Source organism: Pygocentrus nattereri, chromosome 19, assembly GCF_015220715.1.
Source record: "Pygocentrus nattereri isolate fPygNat1 chromosome 19, fPygNat1.pri, whole genome shotgun sequence".
Taxonomy (NCBI): Eukaryota; Metazoa; Chordata; class Actinopteri; order Characiformes; family Serrasalmidae; genus Pygocentrus; species Pygocentrus nattereri.
In genome coordinates, this window is record NC_051229.1 from 9808682 (window position 1) to 9835873 (window position 27192).

At 39.7% G+C, this 27192-nt stretch overlaps 1 protein-coding gene across 2 annotated transcripts in view; it reads right to left on the reverse strand.

Moving 5' to 3' along the window:
• gpc5c (glypican 5c) overlaps positions 1-27192 on the reverse strand; it is a 306030-nt gene that overhangs the window by 269077 nt on the left and 9761 nt on the right. For both annotated transcript variants that reach the window (XM_017702515.2, XM_017702514.2), the window contains exon 2: positions 7451-7612. In XM_017702515.2, coding sequence (XP_017558004.1) covers positions 7451-7612 — 162 coding nt within the window. The remainder of the gene's footprint in view (positions 1-7450; positions 7613-27192) is intronic.

Sequence of the window (27192 nt, forward strand, 5' to 3'; positions counted from 1 at the left end):
AATGAACAGAAGGTTGGCTCAGGTTCTTCAAACCAGCCTCTATTCTCACACAGTCTTTTAGCACTCAGTCACTCATCTGGGGTGTGTGTGTGTGTGTGTGTGTGTGTGTGTGTGTGTGTGTGTGTGTGTGTGTGTGTATATACTCATTTTTTGTGTAGCTTATTATTCTGTATACTTGCAACTGATTTCAGCCTAAAATCCTTTCCTTTGAATGCCCCTATATCTAAATTAGGTTTATTTTATCAAAATAAATATCAATACAATAACACCTCTGAAACTTGTCAGTAGTGACTGTTTCGGTAATGTCAATTTATTGAATTTTAATCATGACTCGAAAACACTAGCCAGGACATGACCAACAAACCAGCCCTGAACGCTGAACCTACATTAGACTGCATTCATCATTTATCAGTAATAAATCTTAATGCTACACAGTGACTTTCAGGCTTAGGGGCACATTTCCTTAAAAACAATGGTATCTAACTGCTCACCATGTGGCCACGAGGGACAGACTTGCAGTCTCACTTCCTTTTCTAAAATGCAGGGGTGTGGCAAAAATAAAGCTACATCTAAGGACCAAAACTGCTTCAGCAGTGACATGAAAAAATGTGTGACAGTATTTTGTAAATAAAGTATTTACGTCTACAAATTAAACACATGAGAATTCTAAATCTTAAAAACTTAAAAATAAATAAATAAATCATTTAAAAAAATTGAAAAAAAAGTTGAAATTCAGGGTTATGATTTGGGACAGACATCACCCAATAGAAAATACTCTAACAGATGCAGTACAGATGCAAAAAACAATCAAGACCTCAGCATATGCAGTAGTACGCAGAAGTTTGAATACCCCTGTTATTCAATACGTTTTGTAAAGGTTTTAAGTAAAAAGTAAAAAAACACATCCTCTACAGAGAAAAAACTTAAATACCATACCATGGACATCCTGACCTCCATGGGGCCCTAAGCAAAATTCTGAAAAAAGGCCCTCATATCTGACCCATGAGCTATGTACCTACCTCATACTTCTGTGGTCCATGCTGCTGTTATCTGTCCTCCCCTTTATGCACCTTCTATTTATTGTTTATTGTTTGTCACTTTGGGAGTTAACTGGACCGTGAGTACAATGTTTCGTTCCACCTCATGTACCACATGTGATGTGAATGACAATAAAGCCCCATCTTATCTTATCTTATGTAAAACATTTGCAATTGCCACAGTCACACCTGACACCCCAGTGCTCCCACTGAAATCCTCCCTATTTGCTCCATTTGTCGGCACAAGAATATCGATACAGAACAGATCGAGGAATAAACAAACAATATTTATTGAATAGAATATTTTCAACAGAATCTTGAAGAAAAGTAATTATTAACTATATAAATACTGACAAACTTGAGCACAGCAGCTAAAAATTGTAGATACGTCAATTATTAATTTTATATTCCACAGCTATGACTGCCTCACAATAACTGAACTCTTTATTACTGCACCATGGCACAAAAAAACAAAAAAAAACAAAAAACTGTTAATGAATTTATCATTGACTCTAATGCCGATCACATGGAGCACCGAGTGTACTGATGAAGTAAGAAGCCGTTTTTGTTTAAACTCACGGGCTGAAAACGTAGTTTCTTCACTAGAACTACGCGGTCAGGCTTTTAGGCAATAGGCTAAGATAGCAAACATGCTAAACAACGTCAACATTAATATCACAGTCTTGAATTAAAGTATTCAAGATATGATTCAATGAATCATAAGTCTAAAAGAATGTCACCTGAATGTCTTGCACGCTTCAAATATCAAACCCAGGCTAAATCCCAAACGGCTCCATACTCCCTAGCTAAATAGTGTGCTGTGCAACAGTGGGTTTAGATATTCTAGCTTCTGCTACGAAATAGTGCGCTGTTTGTCGAGTATGAATGTGGATGAAGCCATATTGCGTCATGCCAAAGAGCACCCTTCCCAATGATAAAATTGCAGTAACCCACAGCCTCTTGTGGCTTATTGCTTTATTATTTACTGAGAGATATGCATCCATATCGCCCAGCTAATCTACTTGTCAAATTAAATTTTAATCAATGTCAACCCATTGCTTACTGTTTTGCATTAATCCATAGTTGTAACTAAACCTTGATTGAGAGGCTAGATTCATTCAATCATTGTCTTGTTTGAAAAGGTTGTGTGTCTATGAGGAGTGTACCATCACACCCATATACTATCTGGACTGGACTGGTCTCCACAGAGGCTGCTGCTGCACAAGTTTTAGTTTACAGACACTTGCCCTTTGGTGTTCATTAAAAGTAATAAACAGTTCGCTCTAACAGATTACAGAGAGATGCAATGCCCAGCCAGCACAACAAACTTTATCTGGTAAATGTTACTGCTATTTGCTGACATCAAATATGGAGAGGAGCAAACAAAGTTACATCACGGCTGTTCCTAAATGACTTTTGAGGTTTTTTTTTTCTTCTTCTTCTTTTTTTTTAAACCAGATGGACAGTTCTGCTTCATTCACTCATAAAAGTTGTAAACAGCTTTGACACAAGGAGGAGGTGGGGCCTTTGCCTAATTTACGGGCCCTAAGAAACATGTAGTAAGCATAAAGGGCTGACCAGCTCTGCTTCAGTATAGCATTTCTCTGCTAATTTTAGTGTGAAACGTTGAGATATAGTTTGTACGTTTGTTGGAAAAATATAAATATCTTAAAAATGGCATGTTTCATTTTTCCTACAATATGAAAAATTCAGCAAATAAACAGTACTTGTGCATCAAAATGAGCAGAAGTGTGTTCTCTGTAAAGGATGTTTACTTATTTTTAATTGGAAAAATCAAAACGGACACCACTATACGATAAATTTGAGTATTTGAATGCATGCCTTTGAGAGTGTGTGTTTCTTTGAACTTCTGCTGTGTGCTTCTGAATGTGTGTGTGTGCGTGTATCACTAATTATGTTCCAGCATTCATTCACTCACACAGGGGCGGACACACATGAATGAGCGTGCAGTGAGCGTCAGCGGTGGCCAGCACCGGCTGCCAAAGCAAATAGGAGGTGGTGGAACACTGACCAGCTCGTTAAAGCTCTACGACTCGCGGGAGCGCTCGCTTTCAGCTGAAGCTTTCCACCAGAACAGGCTCACATGCTGCAGACCACTGGAGGCTCAACTAGAAACCAGCACTGCTAACTGACCTTTATTTATATTATACATTGATCCAGGCAGTAGGCAACCCAACATAATCCCACATGCCTTGACTACATTTGTAAAGATGGATTCTGTGATTTTCCGCTCTTTTTTGCATTTTCCTCAAACTTCCGTAGTTTTCCATAAAATACATGCTCAAAGGAAGAAAATCCAATTTCTGTGGCTTTCCAAAGGGGGAAAAAGACAAGATCCAAACCACCAAAATCCTGTCAATCAGGACAAGGAGGTGCATCTACATGTCTATCAATTTTGTCGTGAGTAGCTGAGCCTTAATTTAGCTGTAGCAAAGACAGCATTGTATAGCTAGCTAGATCAAACCTGAGTTGTGATAAGACACAGTTGACAGCTGGCTAGCTCTTCTAATAAATAATGACAGTCAAATTAACTAAATTAAAAAACTCCACTTTTAAATAAAAGTCCCTCTCTTTAATAAAATTAACTAGATAAAGTAGACTATCTAGAGCCTACAAAGTTCTGATACCCAGAGCCCAACAAGACCAGTGTTACGTGGCTAGCGTCTGTGTTGACTAACATTAGCTAGCTAAACACGCTTTTGTAGTTATTTTATTTGTGACAGCCGACTACGAATAAGTTAGCAACATCGCTCAAGTGTTCTAGTCTAGGAAGCATGTAAGCTTTGGAGGCAACACTGGAAGAAGGGGCTGTATTTATTTGGCTGTTGAGTCTGAATGACTCTAATTGATACACAAATGTCAAAAATCTATTTTCTAAATATTTAATTTATAGCGTAACATTGATGGAACTGGGTAAGTGCAGCACCCGGACAGTCTGTGACTGTGACAATGGTTTGGATTTTTTTTCTCCTTTAATAATAAACACCTTCATTTACAAATTGCATTTTGTGTTTACTTGTGTTGTCCTTGACTATTGTTTAAATTGGTTTGATGTTCCGAAACACTTAAGTGTGACAAACATGCAAAAAAACAGGAAATGAGGAAGGGGGCAAACACTTTTTCACACCACTGTACATTGTACTATCTGCTGCCAGCCTTAAGACCCACTAGATACACCCATGATTGGCACAAATGTACCAAATCAAATACAAAAGTGACCCACAAAAATATATCCAAGGTCAAAATGTTATCCACTAATATGATTCAGACAATCCAGGGTTGTCCTGACCTTAGCTGAAAGTTAACTGCCCCAGAAACGTACAGCTAAAGCAACTTTAGTGTGTTTCAGGGCCAAAAAGTGGAACGTTCTCGAGCAGTCAAGTTACCCACCCATGGATTTCACGTTAACCTCACATCCATCAGGTTTCACTCAAAATCCAATAATCTGGATTATAATTATAACCAGAAAAGTAAAGTTTGCAGACAAGCTTTAAGATGACCTGACAACAACACTTCAAAACTTCTGCAGCTGCAGAACTTTGTTATGGACAAAGTAATTATGGTTTATACAGTACTTTTAGGTAGTGACTACAATGTTGCTATGGTATTCCAGCATTACTAGGTGGTTAAGGCGTTGCTAAACTGTTGCCATCTCATCCCAGGTAGTTGCTAAGGTGCACTAGGCTGTTGCCATTTTATCCAAGGATGTTGCTAAAGTGTCGCTAGGGTGCTGCTATGTTGCCAAGTTGTTGCTAGGTCTATGCTCGCCCAGGTGGCTGCTAAGGTGTTGCAATGCTTGCTAAGGTGTTGCTAATCCAGTGCTTTGCTATCCCAATAGGTTGTTGTATTACTGCTAGGCTGTTGCTATGGTGGCCAAGGTGGTTACTAAGGTGTTGCTAGGCCACTGCTATGATATCACAAAATGGTAGATAAAGTGTTTCTAGTCCGTTGCTTTGTTATCCATGGTTGTTGCTAAGGTGTTGCTAGGCTGTTATGGTAACCCAGGTGGTTTGTTTAACTGGCTTAAATACTGTACACCAAGGGTATGTAGTTTTAGTCCTAGTGTCAAGCACAGTTACTCAAGCAAAACCACTACAGCAGGCAATTAAGAGATGACTTGAATCAGGTGTGTTTGAGTAAAGAAATCACCAAACTGTGCTGGACACCAGCCCTCCAGGACGGAGCTGAATACCCCTGCTGCACACTCAAATAAATATTTACCAAAAAAGGGTTCTCTGGAGTGATGGACTAGAAAACAAAAGTGGTTCTTCTAAAGAACCTTTCAATGGATTTTTTTTAATGAGATCTGACAGTGAGGATATTTAAATGTTACATACTAATTAAAGTTTCATTTCCTAAGAGGGAAAAAAAAACATTAGGCAAGAACCATCAGGGTCTTTTTTTTTTTTTTTTTTTTAGAATGTATCACATTTTTTACATACTGTACTTCTTACAATAATTTTATCTCTTATTCTTCATTTAAATCAACTCATTTCTGTCCAAGGTGCTGTGGAAAAGTCCACACTGGAGGAAATGAAAGAACGGCTTTCAGGCTGAAATATGCTTTCATTTTCATAGCTATGTAGTTACGTTTGACTTTGCATGTTTACACAGCAGCTGTTTATGTAATTGTGTAAGCCTCTGGAATTATAAACAACATTTTAGTTAACATTTCACCCCAGCTGAATGCACCAGAGCTGATGGGTCACCAGCTGGCCCAGAAAATCTTACTTTGACCACTAGTTAATCCATGACACTGTACAATTCCTGTACAAATAGTCTTAAGGTCTAGACTAAATAAAATGGATATCCCCAGTCTTACTGGAGATCAAAAAGAGAAAGTAAGCCTAAATGTATTAGGAACATGAGAAAGAAAGAAAGAAAGATAGTAAGCACTATATGACTTTCAAGAAGAGAAGGAAAGAAAAACAATAATCAGAATTACTTTGGTTATCCACATGCTTTTCCAGCTGCTTTAACTATCCATTTTCAGCAGTCTAAGGGGCATAAAGCTTGAAATTGAGTGCGCACCTCTTTCCCCATGCTCGGTTATGTGTCTGGGTGCAAATCAAATGCAAACACAGCTAGAAAAATAAATAAATAAAAAATGTAAAAAAACTCACACAGCCTTCAGCCAATCACACATAGCTAATGTTAACTAATTATCATTAGCCAAAACCTCAAAGAATACATTTTGTGCACTCCTTTCACCAGTCACAAGCAGCCAAACCACAAGCACTACGGTTAGCATCTTTGTATTCAGCCAGTCAGGAGTTAGCCAGGCCTATAAACTCTAAAAGAAGCATTTGGCTAGAGCAGCAGGTCTCCATTGGGATAGACTTCAGTCCTCTAAAAACGCAGAAACAGAGAAAGTATTGTGTTTTCCATTGTTGTGTTTGGTTATTGATCAGAACAGCGGCAGCTCCTCCATACAGAAACATGTGGTTTGTGAGTATTTATATGGAATATGAGTTTTTTTGTGGTTGGGGGCTTGAAAAACATAATGAACCAACCTGTCAACATTTCTCAGTCAGTCAAGGCCATTTGAATCCACTTTACTGCACAAACATAGCAACAACCACTCATCCAAATGTTAGCCAAATTCACCGTGTAACCGTCCCTCAAATCATGTGTTTATCTATCCATTCACTCTTGCTCTTTTCAGCTTTCACAGAATAATCCCTGCACAGTAAATTTCACAATATCCATATTGTCTTTTTTTCTGACCACTTACAAGACTGCACTTTTCAGTATTGTTCACACAGTCGATTGTTCCACTCCTTCCATCTATCAATTTATGCATCCATCCATCAGCACAGCTACCAATCCATGCGTATATAACTTGGTCAGTTCCATCCATGGATATGTTCATCCATCCACCAACCTATGCATTTATCAGCCAGTCTCTCCATCAATCCATTCACCCATCCATCCATCAATGTATCCATCATTCAGTGAGACACTGCCTACACCCACCCATGCATACATCACTTGATTAACTGTTCCTTCTATCCATCCACCCACCAATCCATGCTTTTATCAATCAGTCTCTCTATCAATCCATTCACCCACCCAACCATCCATCCATCCATGCATCCTCATCAGGTCAGACATTCCATCCATCTATCCATATATGACTGGGTTAGTTGCTCTATTCGTCGATCCCCTACCAATTCATGCAACTATCACTTAATCAGTTGTTCCATGTCGCCAACCATGCACTCATCATTTGTTCAGTTGTTCCTTCCATCCACCCTTCCATCCACCCTTCCATCCACCCTTCCATCCATCAACCAATACATGCAGCCATCATTTTGTCTTTCCATCACTTTTTTCATTTATCTATCCATCTATCCATCCATCCATCCATCCATCCATCCATCCAATCCTACCCTGGAAGGCAGCTGCATGTCCCGAGAGCAGAAACTTGAGCTCGAAGCTGTATGACCTGATGTTTTGCACAGTCTCTCTCACCACTGCCACTCTATAGCTCTCCTCCATCTTCCGAGTACAGCAAGATGGACCATCATGCTTACACACCAACAGGTCCACATCTGAGAGAGAGAGAGAGAGAGAGAGAGAGAGAGAGAGAGAGAGAGAAAGAAACAAACAATTTAGTGGTCAATTTTATTTCACACTATATTAGTGTTTAACATGCATAGTCATAAAGCTCAACATATCCCCCATCACCAGCCACCCACTGAGCACAGTCTGTAACAGCAGACAGTTATATTGTTTAATGTACCAGCTTAGCCATAAGGCTCTATTAATATCTTTTTCACATCCTCATTAGGATGATGATCTAATGCTGTGTGCTATCAGAGCCCCTTAAATTAGGGCCGACACACTCACACACACACTCAAATGCAGTCTGGGCCATTCAGTGCTGTCTATCAAATAAAGCACTTCAACATCCAACTCCAGCCTCTTGCTATCTTGCTGCTGAGTTGTGTCTTGTTTCGTGGGAACCTGGCACTTTCCAGTTCCTTAATGTCAACATTCTCTTCTTGGTTATACAAACGGAGATGTCTGGCTGTAAAATAAACCTCAATGATTTTAATAGATTTTAAATATTTCTTTACATTAGAATCTTAGTAACATTTTCCAATTTATCAAATTCACATTATCACAATAGTCTGTAAATACCACAATAGTCTGTATCACAATAGTTTTCTCATTATTGCAGCAAACCATTGATATTTTACTTCACAAAACATCAAATTAAAAGAATATCATCAATGTCTGGACTGTATCTTTAAAATGGTAACTTTACAGGGAAGGAAATGTTCTTCACATGAAATGGAAATTATTCACCAAGACATTTTCACACAATTTAAAGGGCAGGTAGCAGTTTCAAGTTATGAAAAAGAGTTTTAAAAAAAAAGATACAAAAAGTGCTGACAGTGCTGATGTGTGGATACTTTGCGGTAATGAGAATTTTAAAACTTTTTTGTGTACAATGTGGAACTTCAACTGACCAAAATTTTGTGAATGCTGTTCATCTGTGTGATGATTTTGCTCTGCAATATAAATTTAATTACAAAGTTAATTACCCAATTACTTAACTAACTCCATTCACATTTTAATATCCTTTGGTAAAGAATGTTTTTCCGCAAAAAAAAAAAAAAAAAAATTCAGTTCAGATCATAAAAGCTCTCTTTTACTGGCAAACACAAATCCAGTATTGCCTGAACGTTTAGAATCTGCAGTTTCCAGAGAATTCCTACAATAAGCTATGATTCACATAAAAATTCCTGCATGCTTTTGTTATGGCTGGTGATAAGTGTGACTTTAAGGGTTAAGCACACATGCACACCATACTGACATCACAGACAGAATTAGCCGCTGTGGTACTGAACCTCTTGGAGAGAGAGGCCCAGGATCACAAGCAGCACCTTGGCCCTCAGCAGGCGGGAGTAGAGGAGCGAGATAGGGGGCCTAAGCAATGAAACTCGACCCCAAGAAATGTCTCTCTAGCACTCTCTCACTATCCCTCCTCAACCCCGAACCAAGCCTTGTGCCACTCGTTCCAAATCCAGCCCTGAAACACAATAGGGGTGGATAGCTCTCGCCCACTTTCTCTCTCCCTCTCTTGCTGCATACCCTGGCCACGCATCACTGTGGTTTAATTATCCAGGACGCACCAGCTGCTGTGTGTCCCAGCGGAGTGAAGTCATAACTGACCTCTATCCCCCAACCCTCTTTTCTCTAGTTCTCCCTCTCTCTGTCTATCTATCCTTTCGGTCCCTCGCTCCTCTCAACTTCATCTCCCATCTCATCTTTTCGTTGCACTTCCTTCTCCTCCAGATTCTCCCCCAAGTACACATAGAAAGAGAGAGAAGGGTGAGACAGGTAGAGACAGAAACAGAGTGGAAAATAGAGAGAGCGAGAGGTCCACATCTGAGAGAGAGAGAGAGAGAGAGAGAGAGAGAGAGAGAGAGAGAGGAGTGAGAAGAGTGAGACAAGAGAAAAATATGCAGACAAAGAAAGTAAGAGGAAAGGACAGAAAGACAGAGTGTAAGAGACAAAGAGTAACAAACAGTGAGAGACAGAAAAAGTACAAAAGAAAAAGTAAAAGAAACAGAAAAAGGGACAGCGAAAGAGAATAAGAGAGAGACAGTGATTAAGAGAAACAGTAAGAGGGACAGAGACAAAACCAAACAAAAAACGAGACACAGAAACAGTAAGAAACAGACAGAGAGACAGAGACTAAGAAAGACAAGGAGAGAGACAGAATAAAAGAAAGAGGGAGAGGGAGCAAGAACAAGAGAAACAGAGAGACAGAGTAAAGACAGATATACAAAATAAAAGTCAAAGAGACAGAGAAAGAGACTGAAAGAAACAGACAGAAAGAGAGAAACAAACAGACCATGCAAGAGACAGAGACAGCATAAGAGACAGAGAGAGAGAGAGAGAGAGAGAGAGAGAGAGAGAGAGAGGTTTGGCTGTGTTCAGGCCATGCTGGCAGTCAGAGTGGACACTTAGAAAACTCTGGAACCCTGTTCTGTGGTTAAGATAGTTTCAGAGGATGATGCCTGAAGCCCAAACCTACACTTGGAGAAACATCATGGTTGCCTCCAGACTAGCTTGAGGTTTACTAAGAAACCTTGCACAGTACTGGCAGTTTGCACTGGCAACTCAACTATTATATGTTTTAACGGCACAAGGTTAGAATTTATTAATGCCAGTTTCGTAAAGCTGTCGCAGGTGTTTCAATGTTCAGTACACTTGCAATTATTTGTGAAGTAGTTGTTCTTTTAGTGCCAACTAAGGTCAGTTTCCCCTTTCTCTTACAATGGTCAATGCTCTGGATTTAAATGGGTGAGGCTGGTCCTGGATTTGTGTAACTAGACAACTTCCAGCTGGAAGAATTAAAGATTGTGGTTTTAATTCAATGATTCATAATGCATCATTTCCACATTAGAAAGAGTTGAAGTGCGCATTGGAAATAAGGACTAATAACACAGCAGTACCTGAAGCCAGGTGTCCAACTTTGTACAATTACACTGAAATAGGCTTCAGACCAAAAGTTTAGACATCAAGCAGGACCGGGTACATGAAAGGAAAGAAAGAACAGCACAGTCTAGGTAATAACGCCACATGGTGGCCCCTGCTGCTCAAACGGACCATCTGAGTTTCAGCCATTTATCCTTCCTTTTAATCAGGCCAGTCCCAGACAGGGATGTTTAAACTTTAAGCCTCTATGAGCTTATTAGGTGTTTAAACTGGATTTGAAGAAATCTGAAGATGTACTGAATCCTCAATCTTGCTGCTTTTTTCCTTTATATGTCCAGTAGCTGGACTTGCAGGGCTAAATCTTCTGACAACACAAAGCTAAAGAATTTTCTTGACTACACTTTTAAAAAATGTTGGGCCACAGAACAACCACATGTGGTTCCCTTAAGAAATTTAAGGTCCTTTAAAGAGCCACTTTTGTAAATAAGACGTGTGTACAGAGTACTTTTTAAACATTTAAAGAACGTCCACATTACATCACAGGTCTATACCAATTAATCTGTTTTTTCTTAGAGCAATACTTCACAGCATACATGCATACTATAGAAAAACATGCAGAAAACATTTATGTATTCAAATTGTTCACTGAGCTTCTACCATTCAATAAAAATCCCTTAAAGAACAATATCTATGGGTGTGGAGTAAACAGACACACAGCATCTTAGTTGCTTCTTTTTTCTATAAGTATAGACATGTGACCACAAGACAATGTCTGACCTTTAGTCTTTAATCCAGGGGTCGGCAACACAAATGGTAAAAAGAGCCATTTTGTCAAGTTTCAACAAACCACCTCGGGAGCCGCAACATTTCATGTCCATTTTACTTAAGTAACGTTTCCCCATCTTGGCTGTAAACATGTCTCAGTCTGTGCTGATGTCCCAGTACAGGACAGAAAACTTAACCGAAAATGCAGACTTACTTTGCTGTGTTTTAAGCTTAAGCTCAGCTATAGCCACTTTTCTCACATCTTCCGCAGGAAACTTTTCCACAAAAGCAGTTTATTGTAAAACAACTCTTAACTTTCAATTTTTTACAAAGCTCAAGTCAGCTAGTCATTCACCAGTATCTTGTTCAAAGTTTCCGGTTCCACCTTAAATGGCACCTGAGGCGCTAGAATGTACCTAAGTGTTGCACAATTTAAGATGGAACCAGAAAATTTGAGCAAGAAGATTAAACGTATCAGGAAACCAGCTGAGTTGGACATATTGTTCTAAGACCAAATAAAAAAAAATGTAAAAAACACTGCAGAAGTTTTACATTACGTGGAGGTTCTAACAACTTCCAAAAGATTCTCCCAATTTGGACACTTCATTTATATTTTCAATTAAATTAAAAAAAATAAATAAATCACGACACAGGCTTAAAAACATCTACTTCAGTTTGGGAGTTCTCAACCCTGACACTGAAGGCCCCCTGCTGTAAACATTTTTTTGTCTTTCCTATTCTAACACACGCCTCAACTCAAGCAAAGCTTTTTTGTGAGCTGATCAGTTGGAAAAGGTGTGTTCAGGGCCAGGATGCCAAAGATACAAGGCAGGGTGGACTGCCACTGCTTTAAAGAACCAAAGGTGGTTCCTCTATTATAGTCATTACCATCCCTGTTTCTGCAGAGTTTTGCTCCAATCCATATCTGTCCAATTTTGCCTTCAATTATCTGAATGAGATGTGTTAGATTCTGGTTGGAGGTAAAACCTGCAGGAAGGTAAGTCAGGTAAAGGGCTGGTGACCACTGGTCTGTAACACCACCCCAAAGAACTGTTCTTGGCATCTTTATATTGAACTACATGAGACGTTCTGGAATACTAGACAAAGTGTTTTACATGTTTGGCTCTCAAAAAAATACCGCATTATTAGGCTTGGTCATTTTTCCACCCACAGTGCCACAGCTAATAGACACCACAATGGCTTACACAATCTGACATAAACCAGAGAAACTTAGGATTGTATGTGTCAAGAGCTCAAGGACAATGTCCCGTTCAAACTGTGGTCCACCTTTACCAAGTCTCATGAGGCTAATTTCCGCTAGCTGGGATTCTTGTAGTATGTCAGCATTAAGTTAATGGTCATTCAATGGACATGAACTTTTGAACATTTTTTGGCTGCAATGGATTAAAAATTGATAATTGAAGCTTGAAAAGGACATATTTATCTTAAGCATGTAACCTGAGATTAACATGTTTCTCCTTATATGCGTTAGTTTTACAGTCTTTCAGGGAAGAGCCCGGGCATAGAGCTGCTCCCGCTTTCCATTTCTAACAGCTGACTGACACAGTCAGGGTACTACATGGAGTCAGAGACTTTTCCATTGTAAATAAAAGCATCACTTTTTGCCTCCACGGTCATTTCCTTATTATATTAGCAGTTAGTCAGTTTTGCACCTGAAGTCCTAAACAACGGGAGACCTCGCTTGGATGTATCTACTTAGATATATCTGAGAAAAAAATCTGATTGGCTACATTTGGCCATATCAAGCTTTTCTTTCTAAACCAATGCTAAAAATGTAAAGACTATTACTACAATATTTGCACTCACAAAAATTATATACGTTTTTTTTTTTTTTTAAATCAATAGGCCTTCTCTCTAAAGGCTCAAAGGGCTGAGTGTATGCAGCCAAAAGACACCTTTCAATATTGTCACTATCGCTATAAGCTCATTAGAATTAGAAGAAATTAGAAGAAAGCTTTTATATTCACTATTAATAAAACATAGTACTCAACAATAAAGCTAACATCCCCAGAGTAGTCACTGAGTACATGACTGGATACACGTTTAAATGACATTTCTGTTAATCAGCATGTTTTGATATCTTCACTCTGAAGTTGTTTCTGAGCAAACTGTCCCTCAGCTCCTCGACTGAGGGCTCATGCTCAGCTTATAAATCCCTAATCACCCACAGGTGACAAATGCCCACTGCTTAAGTGGCTGGATTAGCTCCCAATTCCATTCTCATTGCTCAACACCAACATGACCCCAGAAAATTCAGGGTCAAAGCTGAAAAACATCTTTTTGAGCTGAAGAGAAAATTAGCAATCCATGTGAAATCTGAAGCCTTTTTTATAGCCTTCATGGAATGGAAATGTTATGATTTAAATGTTTACGCTGACTTTACATTGATTTTATGGGTGTGGAAGGGGGACTTTAGCAATTTCCTGATCATGCTGTTTTTGGGTGTATGTATGTATGTAGGCATGTATGTATGTATTTATTTTTCACCAGACTTTAATCTTTAAAGGAAAGGCGAGTAATTAATGATGGAAGTGGTCACGCTGATACTAGCCCCTCCGTTCTTTTCCTTCACAGGAAGCTCTCGGTGCTTTGAACTACCGGCATAACCTGGAAGCCATCAGTGTGTTTACCTGGACCTGATGTGTTTGCTTTGTGAGGGCTCATGCTGACAGAGAAAACATTTCTCCAAAGGACTGGGCAGCACTGCTGCATTTCTGTAGACCTCAGGCGTGTGCCTACAGTATTTGGCTTCGTGGAGCTCAAACTGGCATAGATGCTCACAGTGTGCCAACCCAACAGTGTACAAACTGGGATCAAACACTGAAAAGGGTGGAGGTTTGAGATGTCTGCTGGATATTTAGACCTGTGAGGGGAAGATGAAGCTACTCAAGTGGCAAAATATCACCAAACACTATTAAAAAGGTGCCAAAAAGGGTTCTTTTGAGTGAAGCCACAGAAGAACTACACTGTGTTCCCTGAAGAAAAGGCCATAGCCAGGACCTTTGTAATGGGGTGGCCAGGTTTGACCCTGTGATTGTATTGCGGTGGCAAACTATTAGGGGGAAAAAGTGTGAGGTAACATTGGGAGAAAAATATTTGGCAGGGTAACAAGTTGAACTACAGAAGCATTAGCAGAAAATCCAGCACTAGATGCACCTCTGATAAAATCTAGCCTGCATCATTAAACATGTGTTCAGCTGTAGAAATGATTTAACTTACAGACATTACCATATGATAAATGCTACTCACTTTTGGTAGTTACCTCATTGTACCATCACACTTCAAGTTCATTTAATGTAGTTCACAGCAGCACTGCTGAAGTGTACTGGACAAATCATTAATGTGATCATAACTCTATGAAGATAATAGTATGATTTAAAAGTGTGATTAACCACTTAAGCAATTTTACTCTGGAAAAAAATAATTTTTGTTCTGTTTTGAATTACCGTAATTTCCAGACTACAAGCCGCTATTTTTTTCACACGCTTTGAACACTGTGGCTTAAACAATGATGCTGCCAATTTACGGATTTTTACGGGCTGACGAGCTTCATGCCGCCAAAACATTTAGCCTCGTCACATCAGACCAATGAAATTACCGAACACGTCACAGTGGACCAATGAAACTGTTTGAATTAAATCAAATCACGCACTCACACTAAATTCTTCAGATCTGTCATTTTGCGCTTCATGCACACAGCCTCATCATGGAAAACACATGAAGAAATGCATATGATGCAGCTTTCAAGTTAAAGGGAATCAATCTGGCTGTTGAAGAAGATCCGACTGAAAGCCAAAACAATCGTCACCGAAAAGAAGATGGAAGATTTTAGAGGTGGACCATTGTGGTGTCTGAATCATGAGACGAAAAGGCCTGTCCTTAAGGGCACAGACGACTCTGTGTCAGCAACTCCCACCCGACTACAAGGAAAAAGTTACAAACTTCCGCAAATTCACTCAAACAAGGATAGCCCAGACGACATCATGAATATGGATGAAGTACCTTTGACGTTTGACCTGCCTCTCACTAGAACTGTTAACAAAAGAGGTGAATCGTCCATCACGATGGAAACAACTGGCCATGAGAGAAGAACGCATTTCATTTGTGTTCTGAGCTGCTTTATTTTTTTAACCAGTCGTTTTACAGGTACTGTTCGGAAAAAAGCATTTACAGTACGTATTGAATTAAAAGTTTAAAAAATCTTTGTGTAAATATCTCATGTTACAATGGACACCTGCGGCTTATAGACAAGTGCGGCCTACATATGTAATTTTTTTTTTCTTTTTAACGTTAGTGGGTGCGGCTTATATTCAGGTGCGCTCAATAGTCCGAAAATGATGGTACATTGTGTGAAAAATATCGTTTTTGTTTCTCCACTATTTTCCATTCACCAAATATTTGAAACAGTAATGTTACACTACTCAGCAGTCAAAAATATTGCAACACGCAGATGTGGAGATTCATTTAGTCAACCTAATATGGAAAGCCAATATTAGCTACCTGGTGGCACTTTTTCACCATAAAACCATTTTGCTGACTTACTTTAACTTGGGTGGCCAGAAGGGCGGCCACGCTTCACAGGAAGGAGGCACTGGTTACACCTTTGCAGCAGAAGCCCTCAGTGGATGGTTCTTTAAAGAAACTAGAAACACTGGTGTCTTTTCCACTTAATGTTCCTGTGCATGGAGAGAAACTGTTCCAGTGCCATTTATACATGGACAGATTGTCATGAAGTGCTTGCAGACCGTTAGCTAACTGTGCTTATAGCTCCGGAACCACTCAATGAGATGACAATGATGTAGCAATTTGCTCTCCGGTTCTACTTTTACATCAATATTACACCTCCTCCTGGATTACAAACCTGAAAACAATCAGGTACATTCAGGCGGCTTACCCAGGTGTGAGGTAAATGAAAGCAGTGCGCGATTTTTAACCTAACAACTGCAAAATGTTGAACAGTGCTGCTACTAGGAGAGATGAGATGGTTAGCAGTAGTTTAGCATTTGAACTGTGCTACTCACTGCAAAATAGATTTGATTCTGGCCAACATCAGCTACACTCACGCAAATCAAAGGGAGTGAAGTCGAGCTGATGTTGGAGTGACAAAAATCTGTTCCATTGTGTTTGGAGAGTGCTAGCTGGCTCTCACAGTTAGCAGCAGTCCTAGTTAGTTTAGCCACTGGACTACAGGTCCAAACAGAGCCACACACACAGTAAAGGTTTAAATTACGTCTAACTGCTCTTCTGTGACATACGTACATGACGAAGCAAAGTCTATCTAAAAGCAAAGAGAGCACACTGATCCTCAAACACATATGAGTACATAAAGTCAAGTGATTAGTGTTGGGAGTACCCTGCAGCAGTTAAGCTTTGCCCATTCACAGTCATGTTATAAGGTGTGCTTCAGCCTGAACTGCTTTTAGAATGAGACACAATACAAAACACTAATCAGAACAGAAGTCATTTACATAAATCAGTCTTAAAGGCACAGTCACAAAAACACTGTGTAAAATGAATTATGCTTTGATACATAAAACCACACAAACATCAAGAGAAGGCTTCACTCAGGAAAGAAAGAGACGAGTATGTAGATAGGTAGGTAGATAGATACCCTCAGAGCATGTGAAGTAAATCTACTATGATACCAGAAAGGCTTTGAAAGGGTAAAGAAATCAACGCAGCCCACCAAACACAGACCTCAAAGTCCAGACAGAACCACAGACATGCATCATTTTATAAACGGACCACACGGACAGAGAGATACACATGCACAGACGCACACAGCAGATCAACTAGCTAATCTGGCCAGAATACCCTTACCTGGCCTCTCCTACTCAAACACAGCAGAAATACCCTCACCTTGACCTGGCCATTTAAACATGCCAGCCATTCCTTCACCAACTACCGAGCAGTCACACACATCTGGCTGCTGAAAAATGAACAAACTATTTCTCATATGCCTTAGGCCTCATAAATTCCTCACCCATTCCTGACCTCAAATTAATGGAAACATCCTAAAAAACATTTCTCTAAGGATAATATGCTTAAGATCACATTACATCACTAATTACCATTCCGCTGGGGTGTTCTGGAAATTTGTCGTATTAAAATCCTATTAGATTTTAAGCTTCTGTTGTATGAGGAAACAGCATAAGCTTAAAATCATTTACTGAAACCATACGTGGGGAAATGTCTGAATCATTTTCACCATTGAGAAAGTACATGAAACGCTGCCTTACGGAGAGAATTATTTATACTCATTAAACTTTTTGTATTGGAATTCAATTCCATTCTACTGAGGTGAAGGTGCCAAAACGTGGGAGCAGCGCCTAAGCAGAGCAATTGTTTGTGCCTGAAAAAAACCTTTAAAAGGATGTTCTTTCAAGAATTATTTCTATCAACAGAATCTGTGTTTTTACATTTTTAGGAAACTCCACATAACAAACGTTTCTATAGCAGTGAAAGCTTTTTCCTAGACTTGCGCGTCTAAGCCAGGAAACATTAGGACACCTTAATATTTAAGACTGTAGGCCAGGGTAAACTTTACATAACCTCCAAATATCTTTTACCACCAATCCAATTAAATAGTCTGTGGTGTGGACTCTCGCATAAGAAGCTCAGTCACATATCTCAAATGGTCAGATACTATGTAATGTACTGCTTATGAAGCAATCTGTTTTAATTGTTGAAATAGAATTAGATTAGTATTAGAATTCTAACCAACATAATACAAAAAGCAGAAACCTGACTCTATGCCAGGGCTGTTACCATTAGAAATGTGATCAGCTCTCAACGGTTTGAGGAATATAATCTCGACTGCTGGCAGTAACTTAAGATAGTGAAAATACAGACTAGTTATCACTGATGTTAAAATAGAAGTTTCAGTAGAAGTATCTTATGCAAGGTGCCAAAAACTTTTTCAGAGCTTACAGTTAATTAAGAGTCAGTAATACTTTCCATTTCTACGTGAAATCACAAGATTTTGATTCCTTGTCTTATTTTAGATTTTAATTCTATTTTACTATGTTTATGTAAAAACAAGTCACTTTCAGGACATTTTGAATGTTTTTTTCCCTGTAATGTGATCGTTTTGAAGTTTGTCTTGACAGCAACTATACATATATATTCAAATATACACATACATGCATTCACACACACCCCCACACACACCCCATCCCACCCACCCTGCTCCCGAGCGGTCAATTAATTAAGCACATCTACTCTGTATCTTCAAGTTATCCATTTTCTTAGGAACATCTGTACACCTCGTTCACACATCTACCTCATAAGCCAATCACGCAGCAGCAGTCCAATGCATAAAATCATGCAGAAATGGGCCAGCAGCTTCAGGTAGCATTCATATCAACCATCAGAATTGGGAAAAAATGTGATTTTGACTGTGGCATGATTGTCAGTGCCAGACAAGCTGGTTTGATCATCTTTATAACTGCTCGTCTGATGGGATTTTCACGCACAGCAGTCACTAGCCTTCAGACTATTACAGCAGAAGACCACATCGGGTTCTACTTCTGTCAGCCAAAAATAGCCAATGAACTGAAGCTACAGTGGGCACAGACTCAACAAAACTGGACAAAAATTACAGCCTGGTATGGAGAATCCATGCGTCTTTGAGGCACACAGATGGTAGGGTCAGATTTTGGCAACAGTGTGAATTCATGTACGGAACCAACCTTGTGTCAACAGTTCAGGCTGGTGGAGGTGGTGTAATGGGGTGAGGAATGTTTTCTTGGCATATTTTGGCCTGTTAATACCAATCAGTCATTGCTTGAATGCAACAGCTTATGGAACATAGTTGCTGACCATATGCATTGACACTGCTGTGTCTGATCTACTCATATTAGCGCAACACACACTAACATACCAGTGTCACTGCATTGCCAAGAACAATCCACATTGCAAAGAATACCCGCTCTGTGATGGTCCTGACCACCGATGAACATGTTCAAAGGGGGCTAACAAATCATGTCACTTTAAAGAACAATAACACTGAGTCACTTAAGCCACTTTAAAATGTGTATTGTCTCTATATTTTGTGTATACTTAATATATTTTGATTTGTTTGTTTATACTTTACTTTTACTTATTTACTTTCTGTAGAGTGATTACCTGATACTCAGCACAAGCATTTCAATGAATACATGTCCAGGCATGTTTCAATTTTTTAAACCATTTTTTTGGCTTATTTTACGTCCTGTTTTTAGCACACGATTGCAGATTCCTACAACTTGGTGGTTAATGTGGCAATAAAGCACCGAACATGAACTCAAACATGAACTTGGTGACTGGGTTAAGCACTGCATTCAGCCCTGGGTTAGATTCTGGGTTTAAGTACTGTGCTCAGCACTGGCACATGGCTACAGTAAGCAGCATCTGACCCTTTGCTGAGTGGGGCGTGGAGCAAACGAGTGCTGAAAGGCTGTGTGGAAGAGAGCAAATAGGAGCCGAGGAGCTAAGGCTTTCTTCCAGTGCCAGATATCGACTGTATGAATGTGTGGCCTGTTCTACAACTCTCATAAAAGGCAAATTCTGCTTTCCTGCCCAGACCAAAGACCATTTGATGTTTTACATAAGCAAGACTAGATGTGAAAGGGTGCTAGAAAAAATGTTTCAGAGTCAGACTAGATACAGTTTGTTGTGTGGGTGATGTTTCAACTTGTTGATTTCTATTGCAGAGCAAATGGGAGCTGAATAAAAGCATACCAAAGTGTCAAAGAGCAACCGATAGCAAAGGTGATGAAGTTAAGGCCCTGAGGAGTGTGATTAGAGCAAAGCTTCTAGAGCACAACCTCCAAATGATTCTTCACACTGGGTTCCCAAGTGGTGCAACTTTTTAAGTGTTAGCCCTCACTTATCGTTTGTATCATCACTTGGATCCCTGGTAATGCTGTAGCCAACCATAGCAAAGTCCAAAAAACCACAACTGTCTTGCTCCTCTTTGGGTGGGTAAGACGGCCATCACACTTTCCCATCAACCAGCGTGTTGCTCGTCAATGCAGGCTTCTGTTAGCTGATGGAAGAGAACCAGCAGTTCGCATTGTCCATCAAGTGTGATGAGCTGTCCAGTAATGTTGCGGTAGCAGCAGTTTAAAAAAGATGTTATGTTGCTTCATGTGTCCTGCGTACTGGAGAAGACAGCTTAGTAGTACTGTGTGATAGGGTGTTGACTAGCAGACAGAATTTGACATAAGCAAATTTAGCAAAAAAAAAAACATTAAAATGTTCTTGCAAAACTGATTTTTTCAGTCCCTTAAACTTTAAGTATTAGCCAGGTACGTGTGACGTAGAAACATCAAAGTACTGGGTTATTTTGGGTAACATGCTGGTAAGTTCCAAGACAGTCTTACTAGATTACACTGAAATTCCCAACAGGTTCTAGATATTAACTGGGTAAGTACAAACTCCACAGTACTGTGCTATTATTATGGGTAAAAAAAGTATCAGGCAGTTATTTGATGTAAAAAGTTTGTAAACGAATAATGTACGACAATACATATTTTTCTATTACCTGTAAACGGAACTGAATTCGATCTTGTAAAGAAAGCAATGATGCCACAGCTACCTGTGGTTTTACTGAGTCCTTAGCATTTCCTTCTGATATTTGAGGTAATTTCATTCATGCTTTCATTCAGATTTGACAGGTTGTATTTGTGGCACAGACTTTTTGTAAAACTGTAAGACTAAAAGGAAATAAAAGGACTTACAAGCTAGTTAGTATCTGCCAATACTTCAGCATCGGGTATCACATCAGAAGGGAAAAAGTGGTATCAGCGCAGCCCTAGTTTAAAATATGTGGCGGACGACCTCACGTTGCTGGAAATGGTACAGTTTAGTCAAAGGTCACCAAAAAAGCTCGGAGAGGAAGCATCATATCCTTCACAAGACAGAACACCAGACAATATATCTGCAGTAATTTGACTTAAACTGTAAAAATCCCACAGATCAAAATCAAAATCCCAAAGAAAGCATCACTCCATATCCAGACCTTACATACAATTCCAACCGCAAAAATATTTTATGACACAAATACCGCTGTGTAACCTCAACATCACTCCACATCCATATCCATATCAGCACAAGCCCAAAAAATCCAAATAACTTCAACCCTTGATACAGGATGTAGTCATGTAGGGGGATGATGAAGTGATGAAGTGAACTGGGTTCGGTATAATTTTGAAGGACCTTTCACAACGTTGTAAAAGAATGATTCATAACGGTGTCGAGTTTAATAGAAGGGGCTTTAGATTTATTAGATAGATAGGGAATATCCTAAAGCCGGAGCAGTGTAACTAAAGCCGCCTGAGTTTTTCCAAGTTAGGAACTTGAATGACGTTTCTGCAGGAGAATGACGGTACGCTGGCTCGGATTCACCCTATGACGTGTTGAGATAAGATAACATTGGATATTTTGAGCAAGTCAGATCCAGACCCGCTGCAGCGACTGTGTATTTTCAACAGAAATTATCTTTCCCCTCATGAAGTAATGGATGGCATAGAGTCTGCATCATCAGCACAATCTCGATATGGTTCGCTTGGCTGCCTAATGCAAGAAAAGAGGAGGTCATAACTTTCAAAGTAACCAGTGGATAAGCAACTTTGGGGCACTGATTACTTAAAGCTCTTTACACTACAGCTGGCAAATGGGCTAAACCCCACTATTATTAATTAAAAGCCATTGTCAGCAGGATGTAATGGTGCAGGTTGGTACTGAAGTTACACGCACAGAAAGAAATGGATTGTCGTATAAGTAAATTGCATTCTTATTACACTGCAAATGGCCATTTACTCCTCCACGTATTGTCAGGGTCATTTACTTCTTTTGCAAATGAATTAATGTGCTTTCAACATTATGGCCAGGTTTGTAAATCTTAGGTTAAGCTTAGGCCTTTTCAAAAGTGAATTCCAATGAATGAGAGTGCTGTTGGTTCTTTCAAAGGCAGCACAGACTATAAAATAAACAACTGTATCTCAAATTGATTCTATGCTATAAAACACACTTCAATAACTTTGATTACTACATACTGAAGTTTGTGGCCACAAGCCTCTATTACAAAGGTGCCCGGGGTCCCAATGTCTAATATCTGTGGCGGACTGAGGACCAAAAAGACAAAGCAGCTTGCTAACAAATCACTGGCTTTATGTTTTTGCACATTGAGAGTACAAGTGAAGAAACTTTAAAGAATAACTACACTCCACTATTTTCAGGTAACTCCACTGCTGGCTCAACTCTGAAAACAACAACTCAACAACTGAAAAATGCTCAAAAATGAAACCGGCACCCTGGGAGGGGCACTGCAGTGATCTCCGGGTCTGGAGGTGGGGCTGCGAGGGAAACCGGGTGGGCTGGGCTGCTGTGTTTTTATAGCTAACATTATCTACCAGAAAATATGGAGAGTGACCGAATCAAACAGCACTTTTGCAGCTTTATGGTCTTAAGATTTTTCTCCACTACCATCCCCGTCTTGGGCAGGGGAAAAAGTTTCTGATCAGGCAGTGCATCTTGAGAACCGTATGAGACGCCGACTCAAGCTACCGAAGAGTTGATGTAACGCCAGAAAATGATTAACAGTGAGCGGGAGAGGCGTCAGAGTGGCAGAACATTCCCTAAAACCATGACAGCTAACACAGCTTCTAATTATCTGTTCAGCAGGTCCATATCCAGTATAACCCGAGTCTTGATTTCTTAGACCACTGAATTCTAAATGAATAAAGTGGATGTATTTGAATATTTTCTAGGTTTCATTCATTCTGACATCAAGCTACCATGATAACAGACTTGTATTAGGACAGTTTTGGGCACTGTACAAATCTCTCACCTGTGGAGAACGTTCACAATATTAGGTGGCCGAGGTGTTTTAAAAATGAATGCATAAGAAAGGCTAACCCAACCTTTATAGCCTCAGCTACTTAGCTTAGGCTGGCTGCTCTCTGGCATTTCTAGCATCACAACCTAGTTTAGATGCTGCCTGTTTGATTCCAAGCACAGAAGTATAACAAGGAGACTGCATGTATCACACGAAGAGGTTGTTCACAGATGTGACCAGATTGGGGTCATACATCACCTCACCGGTCTTCCAGGGTTTGCTGCAGTGGCTCCAAATCCTTATGATCTATAAGTTATTCATGGCACTTATCAGCAGCTATATTGAGACTTGCAAGAATCCTCACTGAATCATTCCGTCAGGTTACCTAATCATACATTGAACATTATCAATAATGGTTAAGTCTAAAAGGCTAAAAACTACAATATCTACAAATACAATAACTAAAAATGACCAATACTAACACGCTAAATGTGTTGAGATGATATGTATGAAAAACCATCGAAAAAAGGCACTGATGTTCTGCCTCGCTTTAGACTCGTACGGTTTCATATTCACAAGCGTGGCACAAGCAGAGCCATCTCTCTACAAGGCTCTGGGCACGAGTAGGCCGTCATCGGGGGCAGTAATGTTGGTTGACTGATTTGCATACTGTAACTTGTCATCGTACTTTGGGACGAAGACACGCAATCCGCACCTATAGCAGAGCTGAACCAGAGGGGCGCTGCTGAGGCAGAACTGACAACGATAAAATATTTTTACAGTTTGGAAATAACCTTTCGTTTACATGTCAAGCAAGGCTGGTGTTTATTATTATTATTATTACTACTACATAACAATGGATTTCAGCTATTAATGAAAAAGATCATAGGTGTTACTCTTTAATCCGCAGATTTTTTTTTATTTTTATTTTATTTCATAACGGTTCTTAATACGATGAAAGAACAGAAACAACTCCAAACAATGTTGGTGTGTCTCAGTGTGTCTTAAAAATACGTTTTGCCTAAATAATTGTAAAAATCACATATTGAACCTTTTTGCTTTAAAGCGTCCCAGATGTGCGACTCATGGGGCCAGATAACTCTCCTTAAAAATAGAGCTGAATGAGACCGAAGATAGGCCAGCTTTCACGAATGTCTCTCTGGTATTGACTTAATTAAACATTCTCCAGTAAAAAACAAATATATGGTAGCATATAATTCCATGCAAATTCATTTGGAAATAGAATACAAACCATATTTAGATTTCACTTCGTCTTTTTTCTTATATAAGTTAGCATAAGCCGAATATGTTCCAGTCAAAGGTGGATAACTAGACACTTAAAGATGATTCTTCAAGGGTTCCCTTAGAAAAGGAAATGGTTCTATTTAGAACCATTCATGGTGCAGTTTCTACCCACAGGCTGTCAGGCTTCTGAACAAGCTGTGGGACCTTCCCCAACAACCATTTCACTCAGTCAGCATTATTATTATTATTATTATTATTATTATTATATATCATCTATGCTATGGACAATAACCCCTTAACATTAAGCCACTTTAAAGAACAATAACACTGAGTCACTTAAGCCACTTTAGAATGTGTATTGTCTCTATCCATCCATCCATTTTCTAATCCGCTTCTACGTCAACGTCGCGGAGGGGGTGTGTGCTGGAGTCTATCCCAGCAGTCTTCGGGCAGAAGGCAGGATACACCCTGGACAGGTCGCCAGTCCATCGCGGGGCAGGCAGACAGACACAGACAGTCACTCACTCACACCTAGGGCCAATTTAGCACGTCCAATTGGCCTGACTGCATGTCTTTGGACTGTGGAAGGAAATCGGAAAACCCGGAGGAAACCCACGCAGACGCGGGGAGAACATGCAAACTCCACGCAGAGAGGACCCCAGTCACCCGGCCGGGGAATCGAACCCTCCTCGCTGTGAGGCGACAGCGCTACCCACCACGCCACCCGTTTTGTCTCTATATTTTGTGTATATTACTCTGTATTTCGCATATATTTAACATATTTCAATTTATTTTTTATATTTTACTTATCCACTTTCTACAGAGTGATTAGCGGAGCCTCACAAGTATTTCAATGCAGAAATGTCCCATGTTGTGCAAATAACAAATAAACTTGAAACTTAAATGGTTCTTTGCATGGTGAAGCGGTTCTTCAGTTTTCTGATGAATCTGTTGTGTACGGTTTTATTTAGGTTCCAGTTAGCACCAATATTATATCCTTACAAGGTTTACATGTTCTCCATCAAATTGAAGATCCGTTTCACCACTCGGAATAACCATTTAATGCCTAAATGGTTCCATACAGAACCATTTAATGCCTAAACAGTTCCATACAGAACCATTTAATGCCTAAACGGTTCCATACAGAACCATTTAATGCCTAAACGGTTCCATACAGAACCATTTAATGCCTAAACGGTTCCATACAGAACCCTTTAATGCCTAAACGGTTCCATACAGAACCATTTAATGCCTAAATGGTTCCATACAGAACCATTTAATGCCTAAATGGTTCCATACAGAACCTATGGTTGGCTTTACTAAGAAAACCCTTGCAGAGCCCATATGATCTGCGTGCGTAACGTTAGTCTACAGTCCCATTTAGGCACTTCTGTCCAACAGGGTGACACAGCAGCACAAATTCATTTCCAGCTTGAAGGAGACAACAATCTCATAACTCCAGAAAATGGTTTATATAGCGATAAAATGACTAAAGCGCGAATACGTGGTCTGTGATAATGACAAAAAAAAAAAAAGCAAAAGCTCTGACTTGCTCAACTCAATGGGAAGCGCTAACAGGTGCTATTATGTTTCTTAAAACAGCCATTACATGAAAATACATTTTGATATCCATTAATATTGACAAAATAATCTGTTGGGAGCGTCATACAGTTTTTTAGCCCCCGTTTTCTCTGCAGAGCCGAATATCTAGGAGCTAAAATAACCTACAGTTAGCGTTAGCTAGCCCAGCTAAAAACACCCGCCTTTTCCTACAAAATTAACGCACAAGTCGACATAAATGTAAAAAATATGGTCTTGTGTGCTGTATCAACCAGTTTAGGGTGGTTTTGTGCATTTTTGACACAGTGCTGACCTGAAAACCGGGATTAAAAAGCTGAGACCGAAGACGCAGCTCGCTTTCCCCGAACACCTCTGCGCTCTGGGAGGAAAGTTCGAGACCACCGTAGATTCTCGCAGCTCAGCCAGCGATACTCTGCCCCCTACTGGCAGCACCAGGTAACAGTGACCAGGTAAACTGAACTTGTAGAGAGAATTACCACTCAGCACTTTCTCACGCTAGAGGGCGCGCCAGAGCGAGGCCAAAATGAATGGGTTGATATGAAGCATTTGAGTAAAAGCATAGTTTATAAATGCTTAAATATTTTAACGTAAATTCATGCAACCGATTCTCGAATACTGAAAAGAATAAAACATTTTAACACCACTGTTATATTTTAAGAGCTTTTAAACTCGAGCTATAGGAGTTTAAAACGGCGCCTCGTGTGTGTCCATAACGTCACTGAGCGCGATCAGCCAATGAGCTGCTCCGCTCGCCAATCAATCATCACGCTCTGGCAGTAAAGCCCGCCTCCTGCTGCACAAAACCCGTTTGCTGTAGAAAAAAAGGCTAAAAATACTTCTACTTTCTAAAATTAAAGAAACATGCTGGGAAAGTGATCAGGAATTATTTTAACTTTAACGTTTTTAGCCGTTGAGCTCTATTAACTCCCATTCATTGGGGACTCGCTCGCGGGCGCCCTCTGCTGTTCAGCAGTCCTGGTTTTGATATTATGGTGGTAAATAGGAAGGCCAGCCTCCTCATAAACCGGCTCTGATTCTATTAATATACTATCTTATCTTCTCAATATAATTTATGTCAAAATATTCACATACTTTCTAGAAGTGTATAGTAATTGATTTTTTCAGACACAGTCATTATTTGAATCAGAGAAGGCTTAAAAAAACCCTGTCTGTGCTTTCCTACAAAAAGAATGTGAGCCAAAAAGGGGTTTATATTCCCCCGGTTGTATGCTAATCACAAAGCTG